Source organism: Rhinoderma darwinii, chromosome 1 (assembly GCF_050947455.1).
Source record: "Rhinoderma darwinii isolate aRhiDar2 chromosome 1, aRhiDar2.hap1, whole genome shotgun sequence".
In the NCBI taxonomy this organism is placed as follows: Eukaryota; Metazoa; Chordata; class Amphibia; order Anura; family Rhinodermatidae; genus Rhinoderma; species Rhinoderma darwinii.
Window position 1 is genome coordinate 193,360,038 of NC_134687.1, and position 16,332 is coordinate 193,376,369.

The 16,332-nt window shown below is 43.2% G+C and overlaps 1 protein-coding gene across 4 annotated transcripts in view; it reads left to right on the forward strand.

Moving 5' to 3' along the window:
• Positions 1-16,332, forward strand: part of FAM13A (family with sequence similarity 13 member A) — a 303,023-nt gene that overhangs the window by 32,828 nt on the left and 253,863 nt on the right. For 2 of the 4 annotated variants that reach the window (XM_075860669.1, XM_075860671.1), the window contains exon 1: positions 6,121-6,406. The exons of 1 other annotated variant lie outside the window; for it this stretch is intronic. In XM_075860669.1, the coding sequence (XP_075716784.1) occupies positions 6,124-6,406 (283 nt within the window). In that variant the 5' untranslated portion in view covers positions 6,121-6,123. Of the gene's footprint in view, positions 1-6,120; positions 6,407-16,332 lie in introns of those variants that run through there. One more of the 4 variants, XM_075860670.1, reaches the window with a different exon arrangement.

Consider the following 16,332-nt stretch of genomic DNA (forward strand, 5'->3'; position numbering starts at 1 on the left):
AGGAAGGCTATCACTCCATTTTGCAACGCCATGCCATACCCTGTGGACAGCGCTTGATTGGACCCAATTTCATCCTACAACAGGACAATGACCCAAAGCACACCTCCAAATTCTGCAAGAACTATTTAGGGAAGAAGCAGGCAGTTGGTATTCTATCTATAATGGAGTGGCCAGCGAAGTCACCAGATTTCAACCCCATAGAGCTGTTGTGGGAGCAGCTTGACCGTATGGTACGCAAGAAGTGCCCATCAAGCCAATCCAACTTGTGGGAGGGCCTTCTGGAAGCATGGGGTGAAATTTCTCCCGATTACCTCAGCAAATTAACAGCTAGAATGCCAAAGGTCTGCAATGCTGTAATTGCTGCAAATGGAGCATTCTTTGACGAAAGCAAAGTTTGAAGGAGAAAATTATTATTTCAAATAAAAATCATTATTTCTAACCTTGTCAATGTCTTGACTATATTTTCTAGTCATTTTGCAACTCATTTGATAAATATAAGTGTGAGTTTTCATGGAAAACACAAAATTGTCTGGGTGACCCCAAACTTTTGAACGGTAGTGTACATTATAGCGCCGATGTCCTTATGTAGGAGATAGGGCACTTATAATGTGGTGACAGAGTCTCTTTAAGTCAAATATATCATATAGAAACACAGAGAGGAATTTATCAAGAGGTTTAGCGGCAAAAAAAAGTTTTGCATTTTTTCACCTTTAGGGTAAGGCCACACGGTGCATCGGTGATGCGGTTTTGTTGCATTTGAAAACCGCATATGGTCAACTGCATGTGGTTTTTAGTCTCCGTAAGGCCTACAAAAACGCAGCGTTATTCTTGCGTTGCAGTTCAGTGTGACATCCGTGTACAGAGCGTGAAATACGCTCGTGTGAATAAGGCCTAATGCTGCAGTTCTGTTGCGTTTTTGAAGGAAATAATTGATGGACATAAAAAAAGTGATCAAAAGTCGCATGTACCTGAAAATAGTACCAATAAAAACTACAACCCGCCCCGCAAAAAACAAGTCCTTACACAGCTCTTTGGACTGGAAAATAAAAAAGTTACGGCTCTCCGAATATGGGAACACAGAAAATAAATTATTTTATAAAGAAGTGATTTTATTGTGCAAACGCTGCAAAACATAAAAAAACTATATACGTATGGTATCGCTGTAATCGTACCGAACCGCAGAATAACGTAAAATTGTCATTTATAGCGCATTATGAACGCCGTAAGAAATAAAGAATTAAAAATGCCAAAATCACTGTTTTTGGTCACTAAAGCTCTAAATAAAATGTAATAAAAAGTGATCAAAAAGTTGCATGTACCAAAAAATGCTACCAATCAAAACTACAGCTCGTTCTGCCAAAAATAAGCCCTCAAACCGCTCCATTCATAGAAAAATAAAAAAGTTATGGCGTTTGGAAGGCGGGGAGTGAAAAACTAAAATGGAAAAGCAAAAAAGGATCAGTCCTGCAAAGGTTAATTAATTTCTATTAAAAAAATAAATTCTTACCACATGTGGGGTATTGTCATACTCGGGAGAGATTGCGTTACAAATTTAGGGCGACTTTCTCCTTTATCCGTTGTGAAAATGAAAAAATTCAACATTTTAGTGGACAAAAATGTTTATATTCATTTTCACGACCTAATTATACTAAATTCTGCAAAAAACCTGTGTGGTATAAATGCTTACTATACCCCTAGGAAAATTCCTTGAGGGGTGTAGTTTCCCAAATGGGGTCACTTTTGGGGTGTTTCCACTGTTTTGTTCCCTCCAGGGCGTTGCAATCGCAACATGGTACTAAAAACCAATCCAGCAAAATCTGCGCTCCAAAATCCAAATGGCGCTCCTTCCTTTCTGAGCGCTGCCGTGGGTCCAAAGAGCAGTTTATTACCACATATGGGGTATTTCCGTAATCGGGAGAAGATGCTTTACAAATGTTGGTGTGCATTTTCTTATTTATTCCTTGTAAATTTTAAAAATTTCTATGTTTTTTCAGAAAAAAGTAAATTTTCATATTCACAGACTAACTCCTATAAATATAGAAAAATACCTGTGGGGTCAAAGTGCTAACTATACCCCTAGATAAATTCCTTGAGGGGTATATCCACTAGGTGCGCCTTTGCTTCTGAGGCCGGTGTTTCGGTCCATTAGGGAACTAGGGCCACGTGGGATATTTCTAAAAACTGCAGAATCTGGGCAATAAATATTGAGTTGTATTTCTCTGGTAAAACCTTCTGTGTTACACAATTTTTTTTTACTACAAATGAATTTCGGCAAAAAACAGAGAAATTTGTAAATTTCCCCTCTACTTTGCTTTATTTCCTGTGAAACGCCTAAAGGGTTAAGAAACTTTCTGAATGCTGTTTTAAATACTTTGAGGGGTGCTGTTTTTGAAATGGGGTGATTTATTGAGGGATTCTAATATATAAGGCCCTCAAAACCACTTCAGATCTAAACTGGTCCCTGTAAAAATAGCCTTTTGATTTTTTTTCTTGAAAATGTGAGAAATTGCTGCTAAAGTTCTAAGCCTTGTAACGTCCTAGAAAAATAAAAGGATGTTCAAAAAACGATGCAAATATAAAGTACACATATGGGAAATGTTAACTCGTGACTATTTTGTGTGGTATTACTATCTGTTTTACAAGCAGATACATTTCAATTTAGAAAAATGCAAATTTTTGCAAATTTTCTCAAAATTTTGGTGTTTTTCACAAATAAATATTGAATTTATCGACCACATTTTTCCACTATCATAAAGTACAATATGTCACGAGAAAAGAATCGCTTGGATAGGTAAAAGCATTCCGGAGTTCTTACCACATAAAGTGTGCCACAAGGCCAAAACAGGCTGCGTCCTAAAGGGGTTAATGCACGGAAAAATAAAAAAGTTATGGCTCTCAGAATGTGGTGAAACAAAACGATTTTGTTTTTAACCCCAAATTTTTTTTTAAAGTAGTAAAATATAAAATAACCTATATAAATTTGATATCACTATAATCGTATTGAGCCACAGAATAAAGTTAAGTCTTTGTTTTTACCACATGGTGAAAACCGTAGAAACGAAACCCAAAAAACAATGGAGGAATTTTTTCCCATTTCAGCCCGCAAAGATTTTTTTTTCCGCTTCCCAGTACATTATATGGTATTTTAAATGGTGCCATTAGAAACTACAACTCCTCCCGTAAAATATAAGCCCTCTGTAATGACAGGGATAGGGAAACAGACAAGTGAGCCCTAATCTACACGCCACTCAGTCCCTGCCTACATGCAACGACACGCCCTAGGCGACGGGGTACAACTGGGCGACGGTCCCTACGCTCAGTAAGTGCACGACAGACCACCAGACAAGGAAACACAGAACAAAGGGAAACGGGGCAGTTGCCCACGGCAACACCGTGAGCAACAAGAGTAGTAAACGAGCCGAGTCAAACCAGGAGAGTACGAGGTGCCAAACGCAGAGCAGGAGAGTAGTGAACAAGCCGAGTCAAACCAGGAGTGTACGAGGTACCAAACGCAGAGCAGAAGAGTAGTCAGTAAGCCAGGGTCAATACGAAGCAGGGACAAGTAGTTCAAGAAGCTGCAGCAGGGCCAGGAAACCAACAGAGAAGAATCACAAGCAAGGAGGAACAGGAAAGGCAGGTATAAATCGACAGAGGGCGGGAGCTAGCTCCGTCTGGCCAGGCTGTGATAGGCTCTCCCACTCCTAAGCCTGCCATCCAGAGTGGTGGAAGATGGAGTCAGTCTCACAGACATAGAAGCAGGTGCAGACTGATTACCTATGGGCGTGGATACAGAAGCTGTGCCTGGCAGATCCTTAACACCCTCACACCATTCTATTGACGGAAAAGTAAAGGAGTTATAACACTTGGAAGGAGGGCCATTACGTCCGGGTGCGGGGGTTGATGTTTGGAACTCGCTCATGCGCTGGGCGCGCTCCATATGCTGTATTTTACAGTGGACACCTGGGACTAACAGCCAGGAGCAGCGATCGCGCTGTTCCTGGCTGTTTAACCCCTCAAATGCTGCGGTCAATCACGACCGCAGCTTCTGAGGCGTTGAAAAGAGGGGGGTGGCTCGCTCCGACAGCTCATCACCCGCCCCGCAGTTAGATCGCGGGATGATGACGGTTGTTATGGCAGCACAAGGGCCTAATGAAGGCCCCCAGTGCTGCCTTCACTCTGCCTCTGCTAAACCCTGCCTGTGGGAGTTTAAAGAGGCTCTGTCACCTGATTATAAGTGCCCTATCTCCTACATAATCTGATCGGCGCTGTAATGTAGATAACAGTGGTTTTTATTTTTAAAAACGATCATTTTTGAGCAAGTTATGAGCAATTTTAGATTTATGCTAATTAGTTTCTTAATAGACAACTGGGCGTGTTTTTACTTTTTACCAACTGGGCGTTGTACAGAGGAGTGTATGACGCTGACCAATCAGCCTCAAACACTTGTCATTGTTCCAGCCCAGCTTCTTTCACTGCACAATCACACTGTAACAATGGGCTGGAACAATGAGAAGTGTATGACGCTGATTGGTCACTGATTGGTCAGCCTCATACTCTCCTCTGTACAACGCCCAGTTGGTAAAAAATAAAAACACGCCCAGTTGTCTATTAAGAAACTAATTAGCATAAATCTAAAATTGTTCATAACTTGCTCAAAAATGATAGTTTTTCAAAATAAAAACCCCTGTTATCTATATTAAAGCGCCGATCAGATTATGTAGGAGATGAGGCACTTATAATCTGGTGATAGAGCCTCTTTAACAGAAGCCTGTAAAAATTACGATATACTGCAATACGTTAGTATTGCAGTATATTGTACCAGCGATCTAACGATCGCTGGTTCAAGTCCCTTAGAGGGGCTAATAAAGTGTGTGAAAAAAAGTTTTTAGTAGTAATAAAAAAAAAAAAAAAAAAACCCTTTTCCCCCTAAAGTAATGTAAAAAATAAAAAAAGTAAACAAAATTGGTATCGCTGCGTCCGTAAAAGTCTGAACTATTAGAATATAGTGTTATTTAATGCGCACGGTGAACGCCATAAACTATAAAAAGTTAAAAATGCTAAAATCACAGTTTTTTTGGTCAACTTGGCTCTCAAAATTTTTTTATAAATAGTGATCAAAAAGTTCTACGTAAAAAATGGTACCGATAAAAACTACAGCTTGTCCCGCCAAAAATAAGCCCTCACACCGCTCAATAAGTGAAAAAATAAAAAAGTTATGGCTCTCAGAATGTGGCGACACAAAACATTATTTTTTTTTTAACAAAAAGTTTATGATCAATAAAAGTAGTAAAATCTAAAAAAACCTATATAAATTTGGTATCACTGTAATCGTATTGAGCCACAGAATAAAGATAAGTTGTCATTTTTACCGCACGGTAAAAGCGTAAAAACGGAATCCCAAAAACATTTGAGGAATCGCAGTTTTTCCAACTTCAGCCCGCAAATCATTTTTTTTTTTCAGTTTCCCAGTACATTATATGGAACTATAAATGGTACCAAAAGAAACGACATCTCCTCCCGCAAAACATAAGCCCTCACACCACTCTATTGATGGAAAAATGAAAAATTATGGCTCTGGGAATGCGGGGAGTGAAAAATAAAAAAATGGCTTCGTCCCGAAGGGGTTAAAATACTGATACAAAATACTGACCAAATCTGTAATGTGTGAATGAGGCCTTTTGCAGTTTCCCATAAAAAAAAATATTCATGAGTGCTTCATACAAGAGGAAGAGACTAGGAAACGAGGAATAGAGGCGCTGATTTAGCCCCTGGAGTCCACACTGCCTGTCCAGCAATAATCCTGCTTAGAATCTTGATTTTTGTATCTGCAGTAGCAAGACTTGTCAGGCGGTGACATGGCAGTCAGAAATTTGAGATTGTAGTCAGAAGTTTGAGATTGTACTGTGGTTCCTCCGCCCAGAGGTTACTGTGGCAATATGGCTTGGAGACGTCTGTGTGTTGAAAGAAAACCCTGCTTGATCTCCTAGTTACAGGGAAGTTATGTGAGTGCACCGCCCCCTGCCTGCCCGTGTGCTACTGTGAAAAGATCTCTCCCAGCCTCAACACGTCGCTCTGTGCACGTCCCTTTGCCTTGTTTTATTTTGTTTTTGAAAATGGCAGAAAATGCTTGAACTTCTGAGTGCAAAACTCAGGCCAGAAATGCAGCCTCCTGTTGTCACTGCTCATGACTGCTCTCTCTTCCTCTGCTCCTTCAAGCAAAGCAATGCTGCAGTGAGGCTGAAAGAAGATATGAAAAAAGTGGTGTTGCGGCCTGGAAGAGGACAGTCCTCCATGCCGTGCAGAAGAGTTTTTGGCGTTCCTCTGATAGACTTGCATAAAGAGGGTCTGGTCATGAATGGTGTGCCGGCAGTAGTGTGGAGCGTGGTAGAGTACTTGCGCAGTGAAGGTAAGCTCTAGATCTTTATACATATATATGTTGATCTGAGAACCAACCTGAAATACTAAAATGTACACATATGTAGATTTGCTTTAAAGGGGTTGTCCGAGATCCCAACATTTTTTCAAAAACTGTGTCATACATTACCCCTTATACAGACAACCTAAATAAAGCATTATTTTTAAAAAAAATTCTACTTAACACATCTCTTCTTTGAATTCAGCACAGTTTGTTTACATGCAGTTCAGCTCTGGTTTGTTGATCTTTCCTTGTGATGAAACTTTTTTCACGTGCACGCTCATTGCAGGCTGCAATGAGCGTGCACGTACCTTCCAAGAGTTCACGTGAGCTGTCCTTGCTCCTCCCCGCTGACATCCTTCACTGGACTTGTCTCCTTGCTGACATTCTTGAAGGATGATGAGCAAATGTTCTCCCCCCATTATGTTTTTCACATTTATGTTTTCTTTCTCTTTTCAGGTCTATAAACCTCTTCGTGTCTACCCTAAGGGTATGTTCACACGCACTAATTACGGACATAATTCGGGCGTTTTTGCCCCGAATTACGTCCGAAAATAGCGCCTCAATAGCGTTGACAAACATCTGCCCATTGAAAGCAATGGGCAGACCTTTGTCTGTTCACACGAGGCGTATATTTACGCGCCGCTGTCAAATGACGGCGCGTAAATAGACGCCCGCGTCAAAGAAGTGACCTGTCACTTCTTTGGGCATAATTGGAGCCGTTACTCATTGACTCCAATGAATAGCAGCGCCAATTACGCCCCTAATGGACGCGGCGTTCAAGCGCCTGCACATGCCGTTACGGCTGAAATTACGGTGATGTTTTCAGGCTGAAACATCCCCGTAATTTCAGCCGTTACGGACGCCCTCGTGTGAACATACCCTAACCCTTGTCCGCCCTCCTCTATCGCATGTCTCTCTCCACTAAGGCTTTGTTCACACAGAGTTTTTTGGCAGGAACAATATCTGCCTCAAAATTCCGTCTTGAAGTTTGCGGCAGACTTACCTCTCCCTGCACGTTGTTTTTTGCGTCGTTTTTCCCGGCGTTTTTTGTGCGCTGTTTGCGTTTTTCTTTGCCGATTTTTTTCGGGGCGTTTTTCGCTTACTTTATCTTGGCGTTTTTTGCTTGTTTGTTTGCGTCTTTTTTTGCGATGTTTTTGAATGTGTTTTCCGTTTCGTTTATCGTATCCTTTTTTGCGCGTCGTTTATCGTTTCTTTTTTTGCGTCGTTGTTCTCGGAAATTTTTTATGCGTTTTTCGTTGCGTCTTTCGTGTGGTTTTCCCCGTTTTTTTCGCAGCCTTCTTTGCCTCTTTGTTTGCGGCTTTTTTCGCGTCATTTTCCACTATATTTTTTTCGTCGTTTTGCGTGTCGTTTATCATAGCCTTTTTTTCTACGCTTTTCGTGTATTTTTTTGGGGTTTTTTTTTTCTGCATTTTTCGTTGCGTCTTTCGTGGCGTTTTCCCTGTCGTTTTTCGTGGCGTTCTTTGCCTCTTTGTTTGCTGTTTTTTTCACGTTTTTTTTTAAATGTTTTTCCCCGCGTTTATCGTAGCCTTTTTGGCGTTGTTTTTTTATTGTTTTTTGCGGCGTTGTTTGCGGCTTTTTTTGCGTTCGTCCAGCCCCGTCTTATGCCTCATGCACACTTGCGTGTAAGATTGACGCCCGTGAGAAACGCATATGAAAACAGGCCAATTTAAAATAATGGGTCGCGTGTGCTGTGCGTGGTTTTCACGATCAGCACACGGGCGAGATTCACCCTGTTGAGAATGGGGCCTTAGGCACGATTTACACAAGCGTGAATCACGTCCGTGTGCTGTGCTTTGAAAAAACGCACAACACACGCGACCCATTTATTTCAATGGGGCCGTTGACACATGCGTGACTTTTCACGCAGCGAGAGTCCGCTGCGTGAAACATACTGCATGTCCTCTATTGGTGCGTTATCCTGCACCTACACTCACATTGAAGTCAATGCATGCGTGAAAACCACGCACCGCACACACGTGTTTGGTGCGTGATTTACACAATTTGTTAGATGAAAAAAATGTGCTGGCTTTGTGAGTGCGTGAATAACACATGACAATCGAAAAGCACACTGATGCATAAGGGCGGATTTACACGAGCGTGTGCGTTTTGTGCACGCAAATACAGTGGCGTTTTGCGTGCACAAAATGCACTTGACAGCTCCGTGTCATGTTCATATGGTGCGCAGCTGCGTGCTTTTCGCGCAGCCGTCATCATTATGACACTACGTTTGGATGTTTGTAAACAGAAAAGCATGTGGTGCTTTCCTGTTTACATTCATACTTTTTACTGCTGTTGCGCGAATCACGCACGTCCCACGGAAGTGCTTCTGTGTGGTGCGCGTGATTTTTACGCACCCATTGACTTCAATGGGTGCGTGATGCTCGAAAAACGCAGAAATATAGAACATGTCGCGAGTTTTACGCAGCGTACTTACGCTGGGCAAAACTCACGGACAGTCTGCACTGCCCCATAGACTTGCATAGGTCCGTGCGACCCGCGTGAAAACCACGCGGGTTGCACGGACGTATAGCACGTTCGTGTAAATCCGCCGTAACGCACACACACAGACATGATTGACGCAAGTTTTTCACGCGTGTAAAATACACACGCTCGTGTGCATGAAGCCTTACTAATGGACGCTGTTAGACAGTAATGAACTAGTAATAAATTTTAAAATAAATGAGGACATAGAAAAAATATTGTAATGAAATAACACACATAACACTGGTTAACGATTTTATTAAAAATAAAAAAGGGTGTCATTGAAGTAGTCCTTGAACTGTAAAAAACACATAACTAAGAAAAAAAAAGTGATGCTTAGATACACTGCTCATGTGTGATACTGTCTGTTTGACCATGTATCTAAGCCTACCACAAGGTAGCCTTAGATACATTACCCAAGCAGATAGTGTCACACATGGGCCATGTATCTAAGAATACATGTTAGGCTTAGATACAGGGCCCCAAAACACAAATCTTATACAGGAATAAAAAGAATGTCATCTGGGGTCCTGTATCTAAGCATACATTGTGTTAGGCTTAGATACAGGCTCCATGTGTGACAATTTTTTTTAGCCACTGTATCTAAGCCTAACAATGTAGGCTTAGATACAGGACCCCAGAAGATCTTTTACAGTTTAATATTATACGCTCTGCTCCGGGACTCCTGACATCGTAGCAGAGCCTATAATAGCGTAGTGCGGCTCCTCCTTGGGCCTGCTCGGTTCTACGGCGCAACGGTGTCCCGCGGGCCGCAGATAACAGCCTCAAGGGCTGCATGCGACCCGTGTGCTGCATCGTGTTGTCTGATCCCCTATCAAAGCCTACTATGTGTAGGCTTTGATAGGGGAAGAACTAAAAGTACAGAGGTCACTGTACCTCTCTAGTCCGCGGGTGCCGTCCCTCTTCACTTTTTTCACTGTGAACACGCATAGGCGCGCTCACAGTGAAAAAAAGCTGCATAGGCTGGGCGGGCACCCGCAGAAATGACACATCTCCAGTGACGTGTCGTGTCCCATCCGAGGTCTCGCTGGGGCGAGACCATGTGATCGGGACACGACACGACAGTGGAGGAGGAAGAAAACGTGACGTCAGAAGACAGGTGATCTGAAGAAAAGAGCTGCCAGAACGGAGAACAGAAGCAAGATTGCACAGGTAAGTATATTAGGGAATAGTTAATGTGTGTATTGTGTGTTTAACTTTTAAATAAAAATATATCTCGGACAACCCCTTTAAAGATAATGATGATACTTTCATAGCATTATTGGTGTTCTGTATGAACTCCGACGTATGATAGACCGACAAAGTAGAATTAAAGGGGTTGTCCACGACCGGATAGGTCATCAGTATATGATCCGTGCGGGTCCGACAAACCGGACCCCGCACCGATCAGCTGTTCCAGTAACACATTCCATAACACGATTAGTTACACGTGTTAGGCTTAGATACAGGGCCCATGTGTGATACTGTCTGTAGGACGCTGTATCTAAGCCTACCATAACGTAGGCTTAGATACAGGGTCCAGCAGACAGTAATCTTATACAGTATAAGATTACTGTGTGCTGGGGCCCTGTATCTAAGCCTACAGTGTGGTAGGCTTATATACAGGGCCCATCAGACAGGATCACACATGGGCCATGTATCTAAGCCTACCATGTGATTGGCTTAGATACAGGGCCCAGCAGACAGGATCACACAATCTGTGATCCTGTCTAATGGGCCCTCTAAGCCTGCCACATCGTAGGCTTAAAGGGGTTGTGCAGTCCCTAAACATTGATGGCCTATCCTCAGGATAGGCCATCAATAGCTGATGTGTCAGGGTCCGTCTCCCGGGACCCGCCAATCAGCTGATTTGAAGGGGCCGCAGCACTCGTACGAGAGCTGCGGCCCCTTCAAAACAGCTCATTGGCGGGTCCCGGGAGTCGGACCCCGCCAGTCAGGGCTATTAATCTTACCTTCCTCTTCAGCCGCGGCGGAAGTCCTGTCCTCTCGATGTTGTGCGCTGCGCACAGTGCTTGACGTCAGGACCTCCGCTGCGATCCGGAACCAGGAAGGTAAGTACAGTCTGTTACTATAGTAACAGGGGCCCGCGGCCCGAGTTACTATAGTAACTTTTTATTGATGTGGTGCGGGGGGCTGTGGGCCCCCCTGGCTTCGGGGCCCGGTCGCAATTGCGACCGCTGCGACCCCTATATCTTCGCCAGTGCTTTTTCTATTGCTTACATAACTTCCGGTGAAAAACACGGAAAAGGGTTTTGTTTTTTTTTTATAGCTTTTAGTGATTTCAAATTTGTTTTGATAATTTTTTAAAAAAAATCTTTGTTTTTTTCCTTTTTTTTTTTACATTTTTATCAGTTCCAATAGGGGATTGTACCATGTGATCGTTAGCTCGCTCATGCAACACACTGCCACACTTATGTGACAATGCTTGCCTCTTGCAAGGATTAATAGAAGGGCACTTTAATAGGCCTCAGGTTTCTATGGCAACCGATAGGCACCCCGCGATTTTGACGTTGGTGGGCTTATCAGGGGACAGGAGCCCCCTCCCTCCCTCTGTCTAACCGCTCAGATGCCACAGTCTCTATTGACCGAGGCATCTGAGAGATTAAAGTGAGGCTAAACTTTTGACAAACTTCTGACATGTCATAGTGACAGAAGTTTGGATTGGTGGGGGTCCGAGCACGGAGACCCCCACCAATCGTTAGAACAAAGCAGCTGAAGTGCTCGTATGAGCGTTCAGCTGCTTAGTTTCTGTTCAACTTTTTCCGGAAAGCCGATGTATCGGTGTACGGGTTCATAGACGTTCTATTGAGTCTGTACACCGATACATTTATTTCCGGAAATAGCCGAACACACACGAAGCAGCTGAGCGCTCATATGAGCACTTCACCTGCTTCGTTCTAGAGATCGAAGGGGGTCTCCGTGCTCGGACCCCCACCAATACAAACTTCTGACGTGTCACTATGACATGTCAGAAGTTTGTCAAACGTTTAGCTACACTTTAAACGGTCGGGTAGCACGAACCATCTTGAGGTAGCACACGTCTGACGTAACTGTAAGTTGGATGTTGTTTAGGCTCTGTTCATGTCTGCGTCGTGGAGCCTCCGTCGCAGATTCCTCAGATTTTCACAGACAAAATAGCGTGCACATTTGTCAGCTGATCACTGGGCCCTTTTACACAGGCCAATGATCAGGAACGAGCGTTTAGTTTCCCCGACCATCAGCCTGTGTAAGGCTGTGTTCCCATCACCGTTACTTTCCGCTGAGGGGTTCCGTCAGAGGTTTCCGTCGGGTTAACCCCTCAGCGGAAAGGCAAATGGAAACCTAAGCTTCCGTTTCCCTCACCATTGAGCTCAATGGTGATGGAAACCTAGCTAATGGTTTCCGTTTGTCACCGTTGTGACAGGTTTTTCGCAGTCTACTGCGCTATTGATTCTGGATTCTGTCAAACCAGGGTGAGAGAAACGGAAGCTTAGGTTTCCGTTTGTCTTTTTACGGTTGAGGGGTTAACCCGACGGAAACCTCTGACGGAACCCCTCAATGGAAGGGCAACACTGATGTGAACAGTCTGTTCACACTGAGTTTTTTTGCAGGCAGAAAATTCTGCCTGGAAAAATCAGCTCCGTTTTTTTTAAGTGGTTTTGCGCCACACGAGTTTTTGACGCGGTTTTTTTTTTCCGCGATTTGTGACGTGCCTCTTTTTACGCTTTTTTTTAGGCTTTTTTTAGCTATCTCTTCAACAGAAAGGAGTAACCGCAAGCGGTTTTTTGCCGAAAAACGCATCAAAAATTGCGGCAACAAAAATGTGTCAAAAATCGCGGCAAAAAAACGTCTCCCATTGATTTCAATGGTGTTTTTGAGGCAGAAAACGCCTCAAGATAGGGCATGTCGCTCCTTTTTACCGTGAGGGTTTTTCAGCTCGCGGGAAAAAAACGCCTCCGCCTCCCATTGAAATCAATGGGAGTCATTTTTGGCCGTTTTTTGTCGCATTTCCGCGTAAAAAAACCTCTGTGTGAACAGACGTGTAATTCTGTTACTTTTTCAGATTTTGTGTTAAACCCTGCCTGATGAAGAGAGCTTGCGATTTGTTATCTTTTCAGTTAGCCGTTAAAAGGTATCGACGACTGAGGAGTCTCAATTTTTATCTTTTTCTATCTACTGGCTAAGGCTAGGTACACACTGCGTTCTTGTACTCTGTAACGTATCCACCAGGAAATGCTCCCGGCGTATACATTAATTGTATACATTGGCATCTGTCATCTGTAGGCTAATATGGTATACGTTCAACGTATAGGTTTTTACAGAATAAAATAGCGTCACCTACTACTTTATGCCATAATTTATTTTTTGCATTATATTGACATCTATGTACTGCCCAGATGCAGGCCAAATTGACCCCTATGGAGACGTTTACCCTGTACAGTACATTAGAAGCTTTCCCGATGTACACTCTTAACGTAGGGGGGAAACGCAGTGTAAACCTAGCTTAACACAGTACAAGGTATGTTTCGTTTTTCGGCGTCCTATATAAAAAACTCAGATAATTGTTGTTATTGGAAGACTTTATAAGGAGATGTTTAAGGGACATGCCCGATCTTCGGGCGTTTACGCCTCTGACCTCCCATTGACATCAATGGGAGGCAGAGAAAGCGTATTTCACAGCGTTTTATGCCCGCGGCGCTCAATGGCCGCGGGCGAAAAACACTTCAAAAATCGGCGTGCAGGGAGACAGAGTTTTTTGCAGGAGTAAAAACACTGGTCGAAGCTTTTTTTTTTTTTCCGTCTCCCATTGATTGAAATGGGGTTTTGGAGGCGGAAACCGCCTCCAGATAGGTCATGTCGCTTCTTTTAACCGCGAGGCGGTTTTTTCGCTCGTGGTAAAAAACCGCCTCCGCCTCCCATTGAAATCAATGGGAGGTATTTTCGGCCGTTTTTTGACGAGTTTTGCGGAGCAGTTTCCGCGCCCAAAAACTTGTCAAAAAAACTCGGTGTGAACATGGCCTTAAACTTCCAAACGGAATTTTGAGGCAGAATTTCCGCCTGCAAAATACTCAGTGTGAACCCAGCCTTATATGTGCCTGACATTAAAGTACAGAAAACTGATGGAAAGATGCAACCGCAAATAGCTGACATACATGGTCTTATGTGTGACATATTTCAGGAGCCGGGTAAGAAGCGCTTGTGCGTGTATCGCATGACAGAGACAAGAACTTTTCATTTTTCTGTTACCTGATGTAGTAACAACACATTTTAACATATAAGCCTCAATATACATCACTTTCTTTTATTCATCTAGTTATTTAGTGATTTATTTTATGGGAAAATTGCTGTTGAAAGTGTTTTACAAGGGCCGACACATCAGAGGGTGATTCGTGTACAGTAAAGCAACCGGCTGTGTAGACATTATCAGTTGTGTTTTGAATGTGCTGTCATACACACACGTGTCACTATCCAATCTGCTGTGGGCACTTCATTGTAGGGCTGGGCAATTTTGACAAAAAATAAAATCTATGTTTTTTTTCAACACTTTGGGCGATTTTTTTTAATTTTTTTTTATTATTTGAATTTCGATTTTTCTTATTTTTATTTTATGTTTATTTAGCAGGAATACCCAGACATAATTTAATACATTTTCTTTATATAAATAACTTTTTAACATATATTGCAATAATTATTGTACAGAACTTCACAACTTTTAACCTCTGCAAATTCTTTTTTTTAAAATCATAAATACAATTGGAGATCTAATTGATTATAACATCTGTGTTCCCTGGCAGGGAACAGGTTAACAGAATATATAATCAATTCTAGACTGCATGCACTAACATCCAACCCCTGCCCGTCACCACCTCAGCCGGTCTCCGATATTGCAAGCGAGAGCAGTGTAAAATGCAGCAGGGCCAGGTGGCTAACGCTGAGCAGGCACTCTGGGGCCAGATTACATTATAGTGTCTGAAGTTTGAGCAGGACCCGGTGTAGTACCCCACGATGGAGGCCCGATTCACATGACCGCGATTGGATAGTGAAAAACGATCCGTGTATCCGCCGGATTTCCCAGCCTGAGCACGTTACATGTGAAGGGGACCCCTGGCATCATAGACATTTAGGCTGCAGTCACACGACAGTGAAAAAAGATGGCCATTAAAAACTCGTCAATTGTCAGTTTTTCATGTCCATTTTGCATCAGTGTCTCTCAAATTCTCATCCATTTCCAGTCAGTCTGTCCATTTCCAGTCAGTCTGTCCATTTCCAGTCAGTCTGTCCATTTTTCATGGGCGTTAAAAAAAATAAATGGATTTCATTTGTCAGGGTTTTTTGTCCCAATCCCCTGAAAACAGCAGTGCCAGGGTAGATAGTGCCCACATATAGTGGCATAGTGCCACAGTGCCCATGTAGATAGTGCCCACATAAAGTGCCACAGAGCCCATATATAGTGCAACACTGCCCACATATAGTTCCATGCTGCCCACATGCAGTGGCGACATCACTGCCGCAGTGCCCACAGGTAATGATAGTGCCACCCCCAATATAGTGCAACAGTGCCCATGTAGAAAGTGCCACACCCCCTAGCAGATAGCACCTCCTCCCTTGTAGATCGCACCCCCCCTTCCTTGTAGATCGCGCTACTGTAGCTGCCACTAGGAGCTGAATCCCTGGTCAGATTGACGCTTTGGCCGGGGATTCAGCTCTTAGTGGGAGCCACACTGGCGCGATCTACAAGAGAGGGGAAGGGGGTGCGATCTACTAGAGGGGGGGGGTGCGCCCTGATCTATAAGGGGGGGTGCTATCTACAGCGAGGGGGGGGTGTGGCTATATACACTAGAAGTCTCTGCTTCCCCACAGAACTAATGTTCCATGGGGAAGCACAGACAGAACGTGGAGGATTAAGCCGTGACGAGGCGGCGGGGCGGAGCGGAGCTTCCTCCTTCAGCACGATGCTACTACAGAATCGATTCAGCGATTCTGTTAAAAAAAACAATCGTGAGAGCCCTTGAGGGCGAATTAATCAAATTAATATGATTCATCGCCCAGCTCTACTTCATGATATTACGTTGCTTTGTACTGCCATAACCTGTGGGTAATCCTTATTTTTTCAGTGTATGCTGCTTTTTACCACATCTCCGTTATAGTAGAGATGTGATCGACACCAGCTTAGGCCTTATGCACATGACCGTAAGGGTATGTTCACACACAAACTCAAAAACGTCTGAATTACGTATCTGTTTTCAAGGGAAAACAACTCCTGATTTTCAGACGCTTTTTAAGCCACTCGCGTTTTTTACGGCCGTTTTTGGAGCTTTTTTCAATAGTCTATGAAAAACTGATCCAAAAACGTCCCAAGAAGTGTCCTGCACTTCTTTTTCGCAGCAGTTTTTTTACGCGGCTGTTTTTCA